The sequence below is a fragment of the Zingiber officinale genome, chromosome 4A, assembly GCF_018446385.1.
Source record: "Zingiber officinale cultivar Zhangliang chromosome 4A, Zo_v1.1, whole genome shotgun sequence".
Taxonomy (NCBI): domain Eukaryota; kingdom Viridiplantae; phylum Streptophyta; class Magnoliopsida; order Zingiberales; family Zingiberaceae; genus Zingiber; species Zingiber officinale.
The window spans coordinates 126,874,715-126,895,512 of NC_055992.1; the positions used below are offsets into that span (position 1 = coordinate 126,874,715).

Sequence of the window (20,798 nt, forward strand, 5' to 3'; positions counted from 1 at the left end):
CCAGGTTGTTATGTTCGATATCTCGACGAGAACTTGATCAGTTCCCTTTCTGTCACAACAATAAAATAGAAGCTGCTGCAGCAGAGAACTCAAGTTGTTAATTGTTATCGTTTGGTCAACTGAAATTTATATCTTTCTTTTGTCGTTAATCATTCATCTCCTCTTTTGTTTGGAATGCATATGATTGCGTATATGCTTGCTGTCGCCAAATACACGAAAGAATTCTCGTGGAATGCGCGTTTCCCTCGCCTGTTGGCCGAGATTGGGAGCATGTCAACGATGAGCTGTTCCCTCTGTTAATTTAATCAGTGAGATATACAGCAGCCTTTTCGTCAAGTATCAATGATTGCGATAAGAATCATCCAACTGTATTTAATTATTTGCTTATCGTTGGGAAACATTAAATTGACCATGATAGCTGACCTTCCAGACTAAAGTTGGATTTCTAATAAATTGCCACGGGATAGTCTTCTCCCAGTCTGTAAATTGTTGCAGTTCTGTGCAGAGATAAATTGCTGGAAAACCAAGCTGTTTGGCAATAGAAATGCATGTTTTAATACAAAAATGTTTAGAGATACGAGGAAAAAGAAATGTTAATCAATCTTTATGAATTTAACTTTCGGATTATTTTGCATCTAATAAACATCATGTTTTTCTACTTTCTGTCGTACTTTCCCTCCAAGTAATCAAGGAACCGCCTTGCTTCCTGCTCTCTGCTTTGTCTTGGGTAAAAAACAGGCATCCGGAATAAGGTGGGCGCCACTGAGCAGCCCTAGACGGGGGCCTTTTTAAAGCTCACTCGCTCTGCCGGCCCACTGTACTCCGCCATGGCGAAGAGAAAGAAGGGAATAGCCGACGACGACGAGGGCCGCCCGGCGGACCCGGAGACGGAAGAGAAGCGGCGTCTGAGATCGCTTGCCTTTTCTCGGAAGCTCCTTCGACGTACCTCCTTGCAGCCTTCAGCTCCCCTCGAACCCTCCAAGGCTGTCGTCAGACTCCAGGGCCGTGACATCGTCAAGCGTGGCCAGAGAAAGAGCCGGTATCTCTTCTCCTTCCCTGGACTGCTGGCCCCTCTATCCTCTGGTCGGATCGGCGAGCTCACCGACCTTGGTTCTAAGAACCCAATCCTCTACCTCGAGTTCCCCCAGGTCTCAGTCTGTTGTATCTAGAGCGTGTTCGTATAGTCCCTTGGATTCCGTATTTTGGTTCATTTGATCTTCTTTCTTTCTTTCGGGGACGAGTTGTCAGGGAAGGATGAAGCTTTTTGGCACCCATGTTTATCCCAAGAACAAGTACCTAACTCTGCAGCTGACCAAGTCGTCCAAGGGTGTTATGTGCGAAGATGTCTTTGAAAGCATGGTTTGCTTAAAATCCCTCTTCTCTCTCTCAAGTTGCTCATAGTCAATTTAATAATTTATTTTTTTTTCTTTAGCTCAGTGCAATTTTAGTCCTGAAGTTTGAGTATATGAGGATTAGTTGGCAAAAAAAATATTTGAACCATTTGCTTATACAGGGAAAGAAAGGATGTCAAGCTCATTCATTAGGTATATTTATGTTTTAAATCCTTATTTCTGAAACATCATTCTATGCTTTATGAAACGTTAAACTTGGCATGTGTTTCACTGCCAACTAGAAAGTGTGATATATAATTCATATCTGATAGAGGATAAATTCACAGGCCGGTGGTGAGCATTTAGAGATGCGATCACCAAAGTAGAATGATACTCAAAGTCTTTGTGCTCTCAAAATGGGTACCTTTGTTCAATTGGATCTTTTATTCATTTTAGGCTCCTTGTTTTGTGTAAGAGGGTAAATGAAAATACTAAAAGTCACAGATAAAGTGTTGACCTCTAAGAGGGTTCTTGCTTTTTCTTGCACCTTAACTTCAGTGGCGGTGCCTGACAACACTTGAGGCAAAATGTTCCCAAAAGATATTTGAGCTGTTCCAACCTTGACTTAATTATCTTGCCTGAGGCGCTTGTCTAGATGCCTTTTAATAATATAGTGTGTTGAATAACCAATTAACTCACCTTCATGCAGCATCTATTAATTTAGCGTTTTCAGTAGAATATTTCTCTCATGTATTTCTGAGGAATCTAACTTGGCATCTATTGCTTATCACTTTGCAACGAAAGCTTTATGAGAAGAAATTTTACTACAGGAACTTATCTTTGTTCTTATCCATAATTCATCCTTACACTTTATGTGTAAACTTTGGCGTCATTAACATTCCATACTTTGTTCTTCAAGATTGTTTCTCTTCTAAAAATGAAGGTGTCTTTTTTCTCTAGTTTTGAAGGTTCTTAACTAATTTGTGTTTTAGCAGATTGTGTTTTCTGATGCATGGTGGATTGGCCGAAAGGAGGAAAATCCACAAGAACTCCAACTGGAGTTGCCTAAATGTATTAGTGAGGTTGATCTCATAGAGTATTTGTGTTTTGTACTTGTTTTTTCTTCTGTACTTTTGTATTTTTATAGTTCTGAAAATTTTGTCGTGCATCTTGTGACAGTCAGATAAAGTCCCTATAGATTATGACTTTAAGGGAGGTGCCGGTTCCCCTGCTGAGGAACAACTAGGTGGAAATACACCTGCAAACAACAAAAGAGAACCACTTTCTCCTAAAACTGAATCTGAGGATACATTGCCAGATGATTCTGACAATATGATCGAACAAGGAACAAAGAATGCGAGTGAAGCAACGCCAGTTCGACAATCAACTCGAAATGCTGGGAAAAAGAGAAGGTATGTTCTTTGTCTACATTGCTTGTGCAATACTGTCAGTATCATTGAAACAGATTCAACTGTTGATGAAGTTTAACATGATAAATGTTTGGCAGTTTTTTTTTAATGAACTATTAGCTATCATATTTTCTTTTCATGAATTTGTTAATGTAATTGTTATTTGACTGCATTCAAAAGCTCGCAAACTTTACTCCAAGGAGAACTGCTCCTAGTTTTGACCTTGGTTAGGTGCTATACAGGAGCAACCTTAAACTGAGGTACAGTTCATTCTTTTGTTTCCTACCAAATGAAGGTGGCATTACTATGCTTCTGGCGCTTTCATGTGTTGCCAAATGGTCCTGAGTGAATTTTCAACTAGAGACACATTGTTAGTTGCATTTCATCAGCAGGATTATGTTTTTATTTATTTTCATGACTTGCTTCATGCTTTGTCAATTATCTGAATTATTATTATTATTACTATTCTCCATACTTACTAAAGGGGAGCCTTGGCGCAATGGTAAAATTGCTATCATGTGATCTAGAGGTCACGGGTTCGAGTCTCAAAAATAGTCTATTGCAAAGCAAGATAAGGTTGTGTACAATAGATCCTTTCCTGGAACTCCATATTGGAGTATAGATATCAATCATACCCAATTTGTTAAAAAGATAATCAACCCGAACCCCATTTAAATTTTTTGTGAAGATGCCTTCGAGTTAGTCTTCAGTCTTCACAAATCCTATAGAAATCAAGCTTTGTTGAATTTTTCTCACAAACAAGATGACAATCAATTTCAATGTATTTAGTTTGCTCATGAAACACAAGATTCGATGCAATACAGGATTCGATGCAATATGGAGAGCAACTTGGTTATCAGATCATAGTTTAGCTGGTACTGAAATTTTAAGTCCTACTTAAGTTAAAAGTTGATATATCCACATTATCTCGCATACAAATTGTGTCATAGTCCTATATTTTGACCGTGCACTAAATCGCGACAAAACATTTTGCTTCTTATTCTTTCATGAAACTAAGGTGGCGTAGTGGCATTTGGTTTAGAGGTTTGGGAATGAGGGAATGAATTCATTTCTAAACTTTGTGTTTGGTTGATGGGAATGGAATCAAGATTTTGGAATGAAACCCAAAAACTTGGGTATGGATGAAACCCGCCCCCTCCCTTGGGTTTTGATGAAATGAGAATGAGAATTAAGTTTTGGACGAAAATACCCTTAGTATATTTGTTTAATTTTTCTTTCATTTCATTCGTTTCTTGTTCTCTCTCATCATACTTTCTCTCTACTCATTCTATCATCACACTTTCTCTCTCAACATACTTTCTCTCTCCTCATTACACATTCTCTACCATTTTCTCTCTGTATTCTCTCTCATCACATTCTCTCACATCGTTTTCTCTCTCTTCATTCTCTTTTCATTTTCATCAAACTTTCTCTCTCATCATACTTTCTCTTTTCTCAATCTCTCTTACCATACTCTCTCTATATTTTCTCTCATCACACTTTCTCTCTCTTCATTCTCTTCCATCACACACTCTCTCCTCATTTTCTGTCATCACACTTTCTCTCTCTTCATTTTTTCCCATCACACTTTCTCTCTCATCATACTTTCTCTCCTCAATCTCTCATTTTCTCTCATTACACTTTCTCTCTCTTCATTTTTTTTCCATTACTCTCTCTCTCAGCACACTCTCTCTCATAATACTTTTTCTCTTCTCAATCTCTCCTATCACGCTCTCTCTCCTCATTTTCTCTCATTACAATTTCTCTCTTAATTTTTTCCCATCACACTTCTCTCTCTTCACACTTTCTCTTTCATCATATGTTTCTCTCACATGTAACTTTCTATTCTATCTAATTTTTTCTCTTATTTTCCTCTAAGGGTAAAAAAAGAAATTTAGATTCATTCCGATTGAAAATATTCAACTAACCAAACATTATTTTTAAGAATGATACCCAAGTTCATACCCATTCTCATTCCATAATACTATGATACCCATTCCCATTCCGATTCCTAGGAGAGAACCAAACGCCACCTAAATTTTCTCCGATAAAGATACAATAATTTGAAGTAGATTTTCTATCCATTTTAGAACCTATCCAATCTGCATCTGAAAAACATTCAATATGAGTGGGCACATGATTTTCATATACGATACCCCGTGTGCGACCTTCAAATAACACAAAATTTACTCTAATGCATTCCAATGATGAATGGTTGGAGATGACATAAACTGACTGACAACACTAACTGAATATGCAATATTTGGATGAGTAAGGTAATTCAACTTCCCAACTAATCTTCGATTTCTCTTGTGAGGTGTATGTTCTCAGTTATTGGAGCACTACAAGACTTTGGCCCCTTAGTTAATAAGTCGAGGACATATTTTCTCTAAGATAGAAATATATATTGTTTACTCTTTGTAACTTCGACATCCAAGAAATACTTTAGCATCTCTGAGTCTTTTGTATGAAATTGAGTATGAATAAAAGGTTTAAGAGATGAGATTCCTGTAGTATCACTTCTTGTAATAATAATATCATCCACACAAACAACTAATAAAATGATACCAGCTCCTAATTGCTTGTAGAACCCAGTTCATGCCAAACTTTTCAACAACTTGACTAAATTTTCCAAACCAAGCACGAGGACTCTATTTCAAACCATACAAAGATTTTCAAAGATGACAAACTTGCCTTGACTCCCCTGAGCAACAAAACCAGGAGGTTGCTCCATATACACCTCCTCTTGAAGATCACCATAAAGAAAAACATTCTTAATATCAAGTTGATGTAAAGGCCAATGATGAGTAATGATCATCAAACTGATATCATCTTTGCAACAGGAGAAAAAGTGTCAGAATAATCTACCTTATAGGTCTGAGCATAACCTTTGGTCCTTTAGCAACAAGACAAGCGTTTAATCTGACAACTAACTTATCCAGATTGACTTTAACTGTGAATATTTATTTGCATCCAATAGTCTTTTTCCTTAACGTAGATCGACCAAGTCCCAAGTGTCATTATCATCTGAAGTATTCATCTCCTCTATCATTGCATCTTTCCAACCATGATGAGTTATGGTTTCACGGGCAGTTTTAGGAATAGCGATAGAATCAAGTGAAGCTATAAAAACACAAGAGGAAGACGACAGACCGTTATAAGAAATAAGATAAAAATAATAAAGTATACTGAGGTGTAACTTTGTATAATGTAATAGGAAGATCATTACTCGGGATTGGATATGGATTTAATGACGAAGTAGTAGGTGCAAAACATGAATCATGAGGTTGACGCTTGGAATAGACTTGAATAATAGGTGGCTTGGCAGGAGCCGGTTCCGGGACAGGTGTAGAGGATATTACAGAATACACCAATAAATCCTCCTCCTCCCTTTGACGAGTTGGAATAAGTGACGATAGAAACAAGGTGTGCTATCCATGAAGGTAACATCAATTGAGACAAGATATTTGTTAATACTAGGAGAATAACACCTAAACCTTTCTGAAGACATGAATAATCAAGGAAGATATAATTCAAAGACTTGAGATCTAATTTGGTGACATGCAGATGAACATTCCAAACAAAATAAAGTGCTACCAAATATGAGCAAATTCCTGAAATATACCTATTATTTAAAATATGGACAACAATACGATTATTTTTGAAGGAGTTACCTATCTGTGCGTTTTGCATTTGTCAAATGCGAAATTTAATTAGTTTTGCATTTGATAAATGCGAAACTATGAAAGAATTTTTTAGCTTTCGTATTAACTAAGAATATTTTTTGCAGCATTGATTTCGTATTCGTTAAATGTGAAACTATTGCTTTCGCATTTAACAAATGCGAAAGCAATAGTTTCGCATTTAGCAAATGCGAAACCAATGCTTTTGCCAACAAAAATCTTAATGTTTTCGCATTTGCTCTTTCTGCTCCAAGAACTAAGAATTTTCTTTTTTTTGTTTTTTAAATGCGAAACCAATACTTTTGCGGCAAATAAAAAAAATTCTTAGTGTAAATGCGAAACTAAGAAAGAATTTGTTTTAGTGCACAACGTTCCTATTAAAACTAAGAATTTTTTTGTTTGCTTCGAAAGCAGTAGTTCAAAGAATTGATTTCGCATTTGCTAAATGCGAAAGCATTAGTTTCGCATTTAATAAATGCGAAACCAATGCTTTTGCCAAAAAAAAATCTTAGTGTAAATGTTTTCGCATTTGCTGCTTTCTGCTCCAAGAACTAAGGATTTTCTTTCTTTTTTTTTTGTTTGCTAAATGCTAAACCAATGCCTTTGCTGCAAACAATATAATTCTTAGTGTAAATGTTTTCGCATTTGCTGCTTTATGCTCCAAGAACTAAGGATTTTCTTTCTTTCTTTTTTTGTTTGCTAAATGCTAAACCAATGCTTTTGCGGCAAACAATATAATTCTTAGTGTAAATGCTTTCGCATTTGCTGCTTTCGCATTTGCTGCTTTCTTGAGTACAATTTTTTTTAAAGAAATATCATATGAAAAAAGAACCATAATATGAGGGAACCAAAACTAACCTCATACTAAAGTTTACAAGGACTCCAAAGATTTACATGAATATTCAAAATAAACCAACTCCTCACCATACTTACATTCCAAACACTCAAAACAAAAAAATACTTACAAACTCTTTAACAAGAAAAACACTTCCTTGTAGACTACTAACCCCAAAACAATCAATAAACTCTCCAAATAAGAAAAATTCGTATAAGAAAACCTCTTTTTGATAAAGAAAACTCCATCTCTTTTTTCCACGAGCAGCCAAAGAATCCATATTCGTCAACCAAACAGTATTACCAAGTCATCAGGCCCTTGTAAGATCTCCACAGCACCAAGATCAGATGACACAAACAAGAATCCACCAAAAGCCAAATAGCATCCAATTCCACCAACAAAAATATCCTGATATTAGCAACAAAAAAAAGACCATAAATTTACAATCAGCAGCAATTGCACATAATTCAGATTCATCACACCAAAAAGAAATCCATATTCGGCCAACAAAAAATCCAGCAAACACACTACACATGAATTTATCCTTCTAACATATTAATGCAAAATCTGCACAAGTACAGCCTGTACTGCCAAATACACTACTGTCAAATACAAAATCAAACACACTACACATGTAAAATCAAACACACTACACATGAACCAAACGTGTACTGCAAAATACAGCCAATTACAAGAACATAGCAATTGTCCAAAGAAAATTTACACGACTGTCCAAAGAAAATCTACAACTTAAGAAATACACTACTACCAATTGAAACCATCCAACATAAGTTAGTCTTTTCTCATAATACATTATTGTCCAAAGAAAATTTACATTTTGTTAAGTAATAATTAGTGCCCCATCCCTAGCCTCCCATGTGTACCACAACCAATATGTTTTACTGTTCTTTTTTGTTTGCGTAGAGCTATGGGGAGATCACCATGATGTTCAACGGTAATGTCATTTTGCTCATCCCGCTCATTATCATTTACTTGCAATTGACTAGATCCACCATTGTGTGCATTATCATTGGTTATGCCAAAATCAAGTGTTTGATAAAAAAGTTGAATTGGAGTAATAGGTGATGGACAAATTGTGGGGGTCTGGTTTGGTAATGTAGTATCAGAGTGACTACCATGTTTGAAATTACTTGAAGAACCTCCAAGACCAATATTTGAAAAATGAGATTGAGTAGGTTGAGTTTGGCATCTCCTACCACCTTGTCTTCCCCACTGAACATTTCTTGGTTCTCTATAAATCTGTTGTGTAAGTGAACTTTGTTGACCAACTTGTTCAAGTACATGCGCATGCCTAATATCCAAACGTTGTTGTCCTCTGGCTTGGTGCATGTAGTGGCTAGCTATGTCTCGAATTTGTGCAAAATATCCAGCATGCTTAGCATCACTGATCGCCATCTCAAATACTGCCATGCCGCTGGATCAAGTGTCCTAATCTGTCTCTTAAATCGGTTGAATTTCCGTCTTTGAGTAGTATTGCCAACAACCCAACAATAATGTTTTAAAGTGATATTCTTAAACTTTGTCATGAAATTACTTCGAACATGTCGAAGGCAAAATCTATGATATGCAATTGGTTCCTTCCATTCCTCTAAATTTGACATAGCATGAATAATACCATGGTGTCTATCAGAAATAACACATAATTGTCTATCTTGTGCCACATAATACCTAAATTGTTCAAAAAACCAACACCAACTAGCTATAGTCTCCTCATCTACTATAGCATAAGCAACAGGTAATATACGATTGTTTGCATCCTTAGAAACAGCTATAAGCATCTTTCCCTTATAAGCCCCTCGCAAATGTGTACCATCAACATTGATAACCGGCCTACACATGTGGAATGCATCAATTGCTGGTCCAAATGCCCAAAATATATATTTGAAGACTTTCACATTTTCAGTGCTACTTGGGTGATGATGCCACTTAACAATAGTATTAGGATTAGAATGCTCTAAGGCTGCAATATACAAAGGTAGCCAAGCAAAATTACTTTCCCAATTTCCATAAACAATCTCTATGGCTTTTCTCCTCCCATGCCATGCCTTCTTGTATGAAACATCAACATGCAATGACTGTTTAATATCTGCCTGGACATTTTTTACAGGATATCCAGGGTTCACCTCAATTTGATGGATAATGTGAGACGCAATAATAGCTGAAGTCAAATTTCTATTATTATTGCCACTGATGGAGCCAAGACAATTGTGCATATTCACCCATCGAGTGATTTGCCACATCTTATGTGTCTTCTTATGAACTGCACGAATACACCAAAGACACGATGACCTGTAATTCTCAGGCCCACTGTTAGAATCTATGTCTGACGGCACCACTTTGCATTTTGCAACCCATGTGTTGATTCTGCTTTCAACTACCTTAAACTCCCGATTCTGACTGATATATCATAATGTCACGACTTTCCGCAATTGAGACTTACTGGCAAATAGCATTCCTAGCCGAATTTGATTTTTTGATTCACTCCAAATATCAATATGAACATTATCTTCTCGATCTACATTGTCGTCATCATTTTCCTCCCTATATCATTCATGAAGTGCATCACCCTTTCATTATATGGTGGAATCTCACCACGATTAAGATAAGTATCACAATCACCTTCATCAGGAGAGTCATCATCCATAGGAATGCTCAAAATGTCCTCACCATCTTCAGAAGATTGAGAATGAAAGGATTCACTGCTCCGTGCCTCATCATCCAACTGCACCTCCGGTGGCAATGGAAAAGGAATCATGGTATCATGCATTGGGGATTCTACATGAGGAAGCTCAACAAAATCTTGAGATGGTAACGGAGGACCCATATTGATGTTTTCACCTACGGTCATCTGAATTGTAGGTTCAGATATCAAACTTGGTACATAATTCAGTTCAACAGATCTATTAGAAGATCCAACATGAGACATTGGTCCCATAAAGTTATTAAGAAGCGCAACCATGCTCATGTGTTCAATTGGCAATAATGCTTCCTGTTGGATCGAACTTTGCGGAATTTCTTCCATCTCAACATAGATGTCAGTCCAAAAATCTGTAACTGTCTGGGCTAAATAGAATAAAATTTGTAATGACTTATCATTCGTAATAAGGGTGGATCTGGATTTCCCATTTTGTTCATAATCCAAGATGATATTCAGCTTAAAATGTTTTCTATCCACACCAACTTGTTGACAAATCTCATCTACCAGCTCGTCGTAACTCAATTTATGTTCAATCACTATGGTAGCGTTAGAGATAGGCTGGCCATGCTTAATTGAACCATTCTCATATTCAATCTTAGCTCCCCAAAACAAGCTCACAGGAATTGGGCGTTCTAAAGCCATACTAATAAGCCAAACAACCCTAATTACATGGTATATGCAATACATCAGTATATTTTTTTTTAAAAAAAAAGAAGATTTTTTAGGTCATAAAACTTACTGTTGTTAAGCTGGAGAATAGTTTGATGCTGACGAATCCAACGAGAATCGGGTCAGTTGGGCCTTCTAATACTTCGCAACGAGTCGAACTTGCCTTATAATCTTTCACAATGAGGCGCTCCGACGTGGCCTCATCAGACAGCTCATGGGGCGGCTAGCCACGAGATCGCGAGAAGAATAAGAAGGCGGTGACGGTTTAAGGTTTAGGCGCTTCGGTGTGGCTTGATCGAACAACTCATGGCGCGTACAGGCACTGTGAGAAGGAGGAGGAGGAGGCGGCGGCGGTTTAGGGTTTATACGCTTCGGCGATGCTTGATCTGGTGGACGTTCACTGTGAGAACAAAAGGAGGAGAGGCGGCGGCTTTAGGGTTTGATACGTGAGAGAATATCAGAAATCAGATTTTGTAATTTTCTATTCACATTTTCTAATTTTTTTATAAATATCCATAAATACAACTTTCACATTTAATAAATGCGAAGCTGTACAATTTAAACAAATCTTTTTGGTATTTCTAGTTTCGTATTTCGTATTTTACAAATGCGAAACTTTATTAAGTTTCGCATTTTGCAAATGCAAAATGCACAGAGACGTACCTTCTCAAAAAATAAACACATTGTTTTCCATATTTTAATTAATTGGTATATTTTAAAAATTTTTCCACCAAATATCCTAGAGTTAACAAGAAACGACTTATTGGGAAAAAGGACTATGTAGGGATCTCACCGTGAGAACTGTGGATGACATGTGGTTAATAAGAAAGCATATTGTAGAAACTGCATTGACCCAAAAAGGTTTGGTAACATTCATTAGAAATAAAAGGGTTCGTGCAGTCTCAAGAAGATGTCTATTTTTAGCCACATTATTTAGGGATGGAGTATCAACAAAAGAGGTTTCATGAAGCATGTCATTCTGACTTATATAAGATTGGAATAAACCAAACGTATATTCTTTGACATTATCACTTTACAAAGTACGGGTGGACACATTGAACTGAGTTTAAACTCTGTGCAAAAGTCACAAAATGGAGAACATAACTGAGCGATTTTTTATTAAATATAACCAAGTTACACGAGAATAATCATCTACAAAATACCTAAAATCGGGTTTAGACAAAATATGACAACGACCCAAATATCAGAATGACCTAATTCAAAAGGAATAGTAACACGGTTTTTTACTCTAGGACTCGTACTAAGAAGGTGATGTTTTGCAAACTGGCATGACTCACATTCTAACCAAGGCACCTTACCATATTGTGGACAAAGCTTTTTGAGCAAAGGGAGATATAAATGACCCAACCTACAATGAGTGTCGAAAGAAGTGACACTCGAGCAAGCAACATAGTTTGGGAGCCATGTGTCAAGAATATAGAGGCCTCCAGAATCGTGTCCTTACCAATAATCTTTTTCGTCAGAAAATCCTGAAATAAGCAATGATCAAGAATAAAATGAGATGCAAGAGTTAAGATTACGAGTTCATTGACAGAGCAAATTAAAGGATAAACTAGGTAAATGTAAGATCTAAGAAAGCAAGGGGGTAGGATTGGTAGTGCCAAACCCACGAACACAAGATGGAGATCCATCAGCTAAAATAATAGTAGGAGTGTTAGCTTTGGACTGGAAAGTAGAAAAGAGACTAGAATTACTAGTCATATGATCTGTGACGCCAGAATCAATGACCCATTTGGAGGATGAGGAAAGAAGATATGTGTTTTGTTTACCTGAATTAATAATAGCAATGATAGAGGCAGATGAAGAGTGATTCCTGATATTTTGACAACTTAGCAAATTTATATGCAGAGATAAAGAACTGATTTATCAGAGGCATCATTAGTAGATGCAATATGAGTCAAGTGTTTTTGCTAATTTTTATACCCAAGCTTTCTACGCTCAAATTTCGTATGATCTGGCTTACAATAGTCGTTGCACATAATACCACTCGAATTCGGTGGTCGATCTTCAAAGTTGTGTGAGCTACCACCTTTATTTCCACTACGATTAGTTGATCTTCGAGACACATAACTAGTATTGCGACTCACCAAAACACTACTAAGTGGAATGGGTGCAATACTTTATGTACAGAGAACACGACTAAATACATTTTGTAAAGAGGAGACCTTAGAACCAGAGTGAACCTATGACTTAGCAGACTCAAATTCAGGAGATAGACCAGCAAGGAAGTTCATGATAGTCATCTATTCTTGTTGGCGTTGTTGAACCTTCACATTAGGGCTAAAAGGTAGCAACATATTAAGCTTCTTATATGTCTTCTTGAATGCCATAACATAATTGATTTTTCCACACGGTAAAATGCTTTGCAAACTTCATACATACGGGAGAGATTCCCTTTTCCACAGTACAGAAATCCCAAGTAATTCATTAATTCTTTAACAAATTCACAAAGATTGATCATACCAATTACCTCAATGTCATACAATTCTGAATTTAAAAGAACAAGCGAGCATCCTCTCTAAGCCATGTCCGCATCGAATCATCTTGAGCAGAGTCATGGATCAAATGACCATCTTTGTCAATACTTTGTAGATAAAGACAAACGGTCTTACTCCAATCCAAGTAGTTCGAACCATTTAACTTATAGTCCGTAATCTTAGACATTACATGCACCACATCCGTTACAATAGAAGGCTTATTTTCAGCCATAAAAATTTATCCACAAGGAAGTCAAACAAAAGAAGAATCTGAAAGAAGATACAAACCAAGCACGACAACCAACTTCGTGCGCGAACAAAGGAGCGAAGGAGAGAGCTTTCTTCTCCTCTATTCCTACAAGTAAGAGAGCAGTAGGCCGTGAGGGATTTCTAATGGTCGGTGGTGACAGGTTCAGGGTGCTTCGGCAATTTTGAAGACCCTGGTTGTTTGAGTTTTGGCAATTCTGGTGGTTTTGGCAACAGCAGCTCTGGATCTGCTTGATCTGGTAGTTTTGGTGGAGGCTTAAAGAAGGATGAAGGCAACATTGGACTGTACGGTGGCTTCTTGGCGAGGAGATGAGCGACGATGGATGCAGCAGAACCCAAGTGAATGCCGATGACAAAGATCCCTAGATCGCCGTCGAAAGCAAATGAAAGGGACCTTCCGGGTTTAAGTTCCCCCCAAATCGATAGGAGATAAAGCCCTAGATTAGTCCCTTCAAGAGACGAATCCGAGGATGAATTGAAGATGGCGCACAGTCCCTTCACACGAACAAAGGCAGTGACTAGTGAAAAAGGCGGCGACGAAGGAGCTGCAGGAGGCGATCAGCGAAAAGGAGTTGTAGGAGGCGGCAAAAGAGATGGTGATGAAGGAGTTGAAGTAGGCAGCAAAAAGAGTGAAACCCTAGTGACGGGGATGATGGAGAAAAATAAAGCGTCGAAGAAAAGGGAGAAAAGAAAAACAAAGAGAGAGGAAAGCAGCGTGGAAACCTAATTTAAACCTGCTTTGATACCATGTTATTTGAAATAAAAAAGAATACATACTTTTTATTGAATAGTGAGATATATTTATATACAAATTAGGGATATATTTTAGGAAACTATAATTAGGCTAATTGATAATTAACCTAATTGATAGATATATATTAACTAATATGGACAGATATTATGGTAACTAATATATACAGGTATGATATCTAATATATATATAGATAATAGTTTTCAATTGGTAACCTAGGATTTTGAAATCTTTGAGTTTGGTTTGCATAAACTCATTGTTACTGAGGTAACTTTGATAGCTCAAACAAAAAAAAAAAAGAAAATTACAAATGGAGCAATGACTTTGACATACTTTTCTTACAAAACAAATGAAGAAAAATGTCTTTAACATGTAATTGCCACTTGCTAGTGGCTACTTGATTTACTGTGTTAGTGGCAAATGTATTTTTGTTGATTCTTGGTTTACTCTTGTTAGCTGATGCCTTATATTTCTTGCATACTGGCATCTGAATACTGAAAAGAGCTATGTAACACAAAAGCACTTATGCTTGTGGTTGTTGTAAATCATGAATTGGTATTTATAAGTTGTTTTCCTTAGTTATGCAGAATCTTCAGAAGACGATTCTGCTTATAATGATGTGGATGTACCTGAAATTATTGATGAGAAGGTGATTCGATATATAAGATCAACTATACTTATGCACCTTCATTCGATTGACATTGTAATTTATATTTGATTGCATAAAGTATAATCAGGAATAACTGCTGATTAGCAATTTTTATGCAGCATTTTGTTATTTATATGTGGAACTACTTTGACAGATGGAGAAATCATGTCCAATAGATTTTGGTGATGTAGCTTCAACAAGTGAGCTTGTTGACAGAAAAGTATGTTCAACTGAGAAAGTAAAGAAAGCTGCATCATCTAAAGGGCCCAAAGGAAATGCCATCAACAAAAAAGGCACACTAGTTCAGGCTACTTTATCTAATTTATTTGAGAAAGTTGCTGATGAGGTTAGTGGTGCTATCTTCATCTACTTTATATTGAATACAGATTCTCTTTGATCAAACATGTTAATAATTTACTTCTCCCTGCATGTTTATGAGTATGCTTTATTATTTCCTCTCTTGTTTTTCTCTATCAAGGGAGCAATGGACACATTTTCACAACAGCATTTGATAATTTCAAAATAAACAGACAGCAAACTTATGACTTACAGTATTTGGATAGATGTGATAGCATTATTCCTATATGACAAAAATTTCAAAAAGTGTATGCAGACAAATATAAGTGAACCATTTTTTAATTCATTTGCAATTGTATTTCCGGGACTTTTTTTACCAAGAAAAACACTAGTTATATTGACTAATGTCTAGGCAGCCTTGATATTGTGAGTGATGAGTTGGGTTGTAATGCAATTACACAATAATATATGACTTTGAAAAGTTTGTGATAGTTTTATTAACATGATAGATTTGTTAAATTGTTTAAAGTTCATGATATATTTAACAATTTGCCCAAAAATATTGAATAAAGTCTGTGTCAAAAAAATAAGTTTACATCTACTATATAATATACATTGTATGGGGTGTACTGGGTTGTAATCTTTATGAAGGAATGGGGTGAATGGTCTTTTTCACTCTTATCGTTTTATCAAAAAATATCGAATCATGTCTTTGTGCTAAAAAAATGAGTTTGCATCTACTATAACATTTATAAACTTAATCAACCTAAGCAATCATTGTAACCTAACTTTCCATTTGTTACTTAGTAATTAATTTATTCTTCCTAACTAATCCCCAATTTCATACACATATTTTCACAACAAATAGCAGTGCATGTTAATCAATTGTCACACTCCATGTAAGAAAAGATCTATTTGTTGAGCTAAGTAATACATTAAAGATTGCTTTTAGTTTGTCTCTCTGTTCGACAAATTTTGGTTTAATCTAATCAACATTAAACTAATCATTATTGACTTGAGCATGATATGAGCCTTATGTACCATAAATGGATATCATGCAGTCCATTATTACATATTCACGTAAGAGATGTATATGAAAGTTTTTTTTTTAAATAAAAGCATGTTGATAAAATGAGTATCAAAGATATTTTCATGTGCATCTCTTGTGACATATTAGCCGATCCCGCACAGTGGGATAAGACTTGATTATTGTTGGTTGTTGTTGTATCTCTTTTGACATATAATAATTGCATAGAAATTCTCTCAAAGTTGCAAATATCACATTCACAATTTCATTCTTATTGTTGGATGAGTAGGAAATTCAAGAGTTTGGATACCTTGGATCTCTTTTTCAACGCCCAGAGAGTGCAAGTATATCATTCATAGGACAAAAGTTGGTTGTCAGATTAATAGTAGCTTTTGAAATGTTGCCCAGCTGTAATGTGCCCCTTTGGCCCAAAGAAATTTTTGTAGCAATCTCGATGTTTGGTAGTAACCAAACTACAACTTAAGAATTAATGTAGCAAAAAAGAGACTGGGAAAATCAGTCTGAGGGATTACTAGGAGAAATAAAATCAAAATAGTTACTACAAGCAATTAGTGTACTATCTATAAATTATTAAATGAGAAAAATAGGTTCCACTGGCTGATAACTTCCACTGTTAGTCAAATGGAATTAACTGGAGTTAAAATGATTTAAGATAAAAGATTTCTCTATTTCAAATAATTAAAGTAATCAATATAACATGTCCCATCGATATAGCCCCACTTGTTTCTACCCTTCTGCACTTACTCATTTGAATGAATGCCTTCTGATATAAATTAATCAAGCCAATGTGATTAAAAGGCATACAAGGAAGTACTTGAACTTATTAGTGCCACCATTGTATTACAGAATTAGTGAACATGGATAGAATTTCTTTGGAGAGGCTCGATGGCCAGTTCCATTACATACCAAGGTCATGTATAACCGAGGTAAGAATACAAATGAGCTGGGGAAGTTCCCAACATTTCTTTGCTCAAGCATGGGTCAAGAAACTAGATTGATCTTGAGTTTGAGCACATATGCATAACTACAAAATTCAAGCTCGAGCTTAGGTTAGTCAAGTCTCTCTAAGCTCGATATGAATAGTATTAAGCTCATTCCAAGCTATCCTTGTTTTGTACCTAAGCAAGCTTAGTACTCAAGATTGTTTAAGATCAATCAATTTATTCAACTTTTATGGAACCAAGTTAATACTCAATTGAAGCTGGTATCCATTTTTATATTCCATAATTGTATTAGGGTTTCAAAATTACTATATATGATTATAACACATGCATTACTTTGTTTTTGAGCCTACAAATGACCCATTGCATGATCTTATAATCTTGGTTATTTTACAAACTTAGAATGACCATGCTTATGTGATTACATGAGTTGGTGACAAGCTTATTAATTATTTTGTTGTTATTAATATTTCTGCAAGATTATAAACAATTTTGTTGACAAATTCAAATATTCTTCACGAGCTTTAAGTGAGCCACGGTTGCATTATTGGAGGTTGATGCGTTCATAATTTCAAACTTAAATTCAAAGCTTAATTTGACACTTAAAAGTGTCCAGATCTCAAATGCACTTTGATTGAGTTGAATTCTTAGTAGTTCATGAGTGGTTAGGCTCATTAGTAGACCTACCCTAGTCCATATGTAGGCTTGCTAGTAATATATCTAATAGTATTGGTTAGTTTTAAATTCTGTATTTATAACTGTTTAATTTTTTGATATGAAACTTGCCAGTACATCTTATTCTGTTGGCTGTTCTTTTGGCATGACATATAACAACTGAAAGGAATTTACATTTAGGATTATAGATTTTCTACGATATTGTTTTCTTTGATCTAAAAATATCTGACATTCTCCAAATTTATCTTATTCCATGTCTTTCACATTTCAGAAACCCAAACGCAATTCAAATGCTTCTCCTGGATCTAAAGGTTTGAACCTAGATTTCTTTTTTCATTCCCGTGCTTAATATGACTGAATTGTACTCAGTAATGTTTACTCAATTTGTTGCCAATGTATTTCCCTTGTAACCAAATCTATCTTCCAGGGCCTGGCAGTGGTAGGCAAACATCAGCTTCAAAGAAATCAACTGAAAAAGACAAGGTATGCCCTTCATCAGAATTTACCCTGGTTGCATTAAAGTAACTTGTTTAGACAGAAAGGTTAACTTTTATGAACCTTCTAAACTGTGCAAATAATGCATGCTTTAAAGGCAAAGGGGGCTGATAAAAAAGAGGCAAAGTCTGGTGGCAAAAAGAGGGGTCAGTATCACGCTATCTATTTGCTTGTTATTCTCCTGTCTACATGTTCCAGTTGCTTGGCTAATAGTTTCTGAAATTTGGATAAGGATCATGATAATAATTTGGGAAATGTAATTGTAGATCTCATTTTAAATAAAAAATAAAGGCGTTTTCTTTTTGGGAAATCAATTTGTATAAATTAACAGAAATCAATATTTGAATTGTTAATTTCTGCAGTTTTTGTTTTCACTTACCTAACATCTGGATTGTTTAAGATGCAGGGAAACAGAATTCAAGTTTGCAGGTAAATGCTTCTTGAAGGAATGAATAAGTGCCAATTCTCTCTATAGATGTAACGTCAATAGCTGTCTAATATACTCTGAGAATGGAGCTGGCTATTGACCATTATCTCGTATTGTTTGGCATATATCTGTGTTTAGTCATTAGTTAGACATTTTTATAGGAAAGTTTGATTCACTTACTGAACCTATAATTCATCTTATCCAAATTGGCTCCCACCAGGCTAGAATTTCCTTTACACAAACATGCTGAAATTGGTCTGTGTTTGCTCACTTATTCTTGGACTTTCGTTGATATACTGACCCACAGCTAATCTCAGTACCAAATAATTTCAATGCAATGAATCATCCTAAAAAATGTCAGGAACAATAGTCCTAGAGCTGAGATTGAAGTAGGATGATGCAGTTAGTTTTAGATCGATCATATCATCAGAACTGGGTCAAGGTCAAGGTCACGGTCAACAGAATTAAGAAATATTGATATTTTACAAACTGCTTGATAATAGAACTTGCAAAAGCTGTACTAAAAAAGGTATTTTCCCCTGTATGCCATTAGATACTGAATTTCTTGAGAGAAAACATGTGAAGAATAAGGTATGCAACTTGGGAACTGGTAAAAATCATGAGTTTAAAACATTGAAAATAATGAACTATTTCATTAAACTACCCAATAATACTCTATACAGATTTATTGCTGTATTCATAACTGATTTCTTCTATCCTACTAGAACTTTCTTACTTGCTTATCATATGACTGTTGTTGTGGCTTGATATTAGTGCATGATTGATTTCACAAGAAGGGGCTGCAAACTGAATTCTCATATTTTTATAGGAATTTGTATAATGCAAATTCTGAATTTCTTTTGAAAGCTTAGGAAATTATTCATCTTTGTTTTCCATTTTTTTTATAGTTTACATTTTATAGAAAAAAAATGGTTTGTGAAATAGCCTGAAGCATTCAATAGCATATTGTTTAGCTGTCAAGTTTAGTGTTTTTGTGTTGGGATATATTGTAGGTGCCTGTGGAACCTGAAGACATCTCAAGTGACTCTAAGGTAAACCATAGAATTGTCGCATTGTCTTCTCTGTTTTTTTAATTGTACAGAACCACATACTCGTGTACTAATGTAAGAATTGAAGTTACCTAAAAATTCATTGCCTGTTGGTTTGTTTTGCCATCATTAACTCGAGGAAGATTATTCAACAAGGTTAGTATCTATTCTAAGTATAAATAATTATTTTTCTCTAATTATAGCTCTAAATGCAATTCTAGTACGAGAACTTGAGATATTTGTTATGATGGGAAATTGCAAAAAGACTTAGCAGCATAGTAGTTGTTGACTAGACCTTTGTTGCACGTCTAGGAAATCCATGCTTTTAGAAAATTATATATCAATGATTTAATTTGTTAGCTTCCAGTGATCTGCAAAACAAGAGCATCTTAGACTTCAATTGCTGATGAAAGCATCTTTACTGCATGAGATCTCCAAACTACTGCCTATGTATTTCTGACTAAACCGGTTTGGTTGGAACTTTTTGATGTTTAGAACAAAGGTTGATTTGTGATTTTTTTTTTCCATATCTGATGTTACATGCATTTTTTTGTCTGGTCTGATATATTCATAATCAAGTTTTAAATTCTTAAATACAATTTTCCTTCACATGTTGACTCCTTTTCCAGGACGACAGTGATGACGACTGGGCTATGTAACATCATGAGCTGGAGAAGCAAAATGCACCCATTTGAAACAACTCTTCGTATGAGCTCCACGAGTGAAGAAAACCGAATCTAAATCACTAGAAGCCAACATCTTAAACTGCAGAGCTGCTTATGAATGTTGCTCAAGTTATGGTTAAGCTATGTATCGCCCTCTACAATTGCTCAGTCTAGGTTACTTGTCTATGACTAATGTCCGTTTGCTGGACCATTTTAGTTACATGCCTAGCATACTGATATTTTCGGATCTCAATATTCATTGATGTGTAACTAAATTGTTTCAATTGCAATCTTTCAAAGCCTGTTATTTCTTTCGCTCTGAATTTACCCTTCAAAGCCATAATCAAGCTTACCTGATGTCTGCGGTCTTATAAACTAGCTCCAACTATT

At 35.7% G+C, this 20,798-nt stretch overlaps 1 protein-coding gene across 5 annotated transcripts; it reads left to right on the forward strand.

Moving 5' to 3' along the window:
• The first annotated feature begins 779 nt into the window (after positions 1–779).
• LOC121971062 (DNA-binding protein RHL1-like) lies at positions 780–20,723 on the forward strand. 5 transcript variants are annotated; one of them, XM_042522148.1, is made up of 12 exons: positions 780–1,148; positions 1,249–1,359; positions 2,327–2,413; positions 2,511–2,743; positions 14,742–14,811; positions 14,966–15,157; positions 18,044–18,083; positions 18,200–18,255; positions 18,365–18,413; positions 18,668–18,696; positions 19,708–19,746; positions 20,373–20,723. In XM_042522148.1, the coding sequence occupies exons 1-12, from the start codon at positions 828–830 to the stop codon at positions 20,400–20,402; spliced, it is 1,257 nt and encodes a 418-aa protein (XP_042378082.1). In that variant the 5' UTR covers positions 780–827; the 3' UTR covers positions 20,403–20,723. The 5 variants fall into 5 exon arrangements, with proteins under 5 accessions (XP_042378082.1, XP_042378079.1, XP_042378081.1 ...); XM_042522149.1 differs by having other exon boundaries at positions 781–1,148; positions 18,674–18,696; XM_042522145.1 differs by lacking the exon at positions 20,373–20,723 and having other exon boundaries at positions 19,708–20,366.
• The last annotated feature ends 75 nt before the right edge of the window (positions 20,724–20,798 follow it).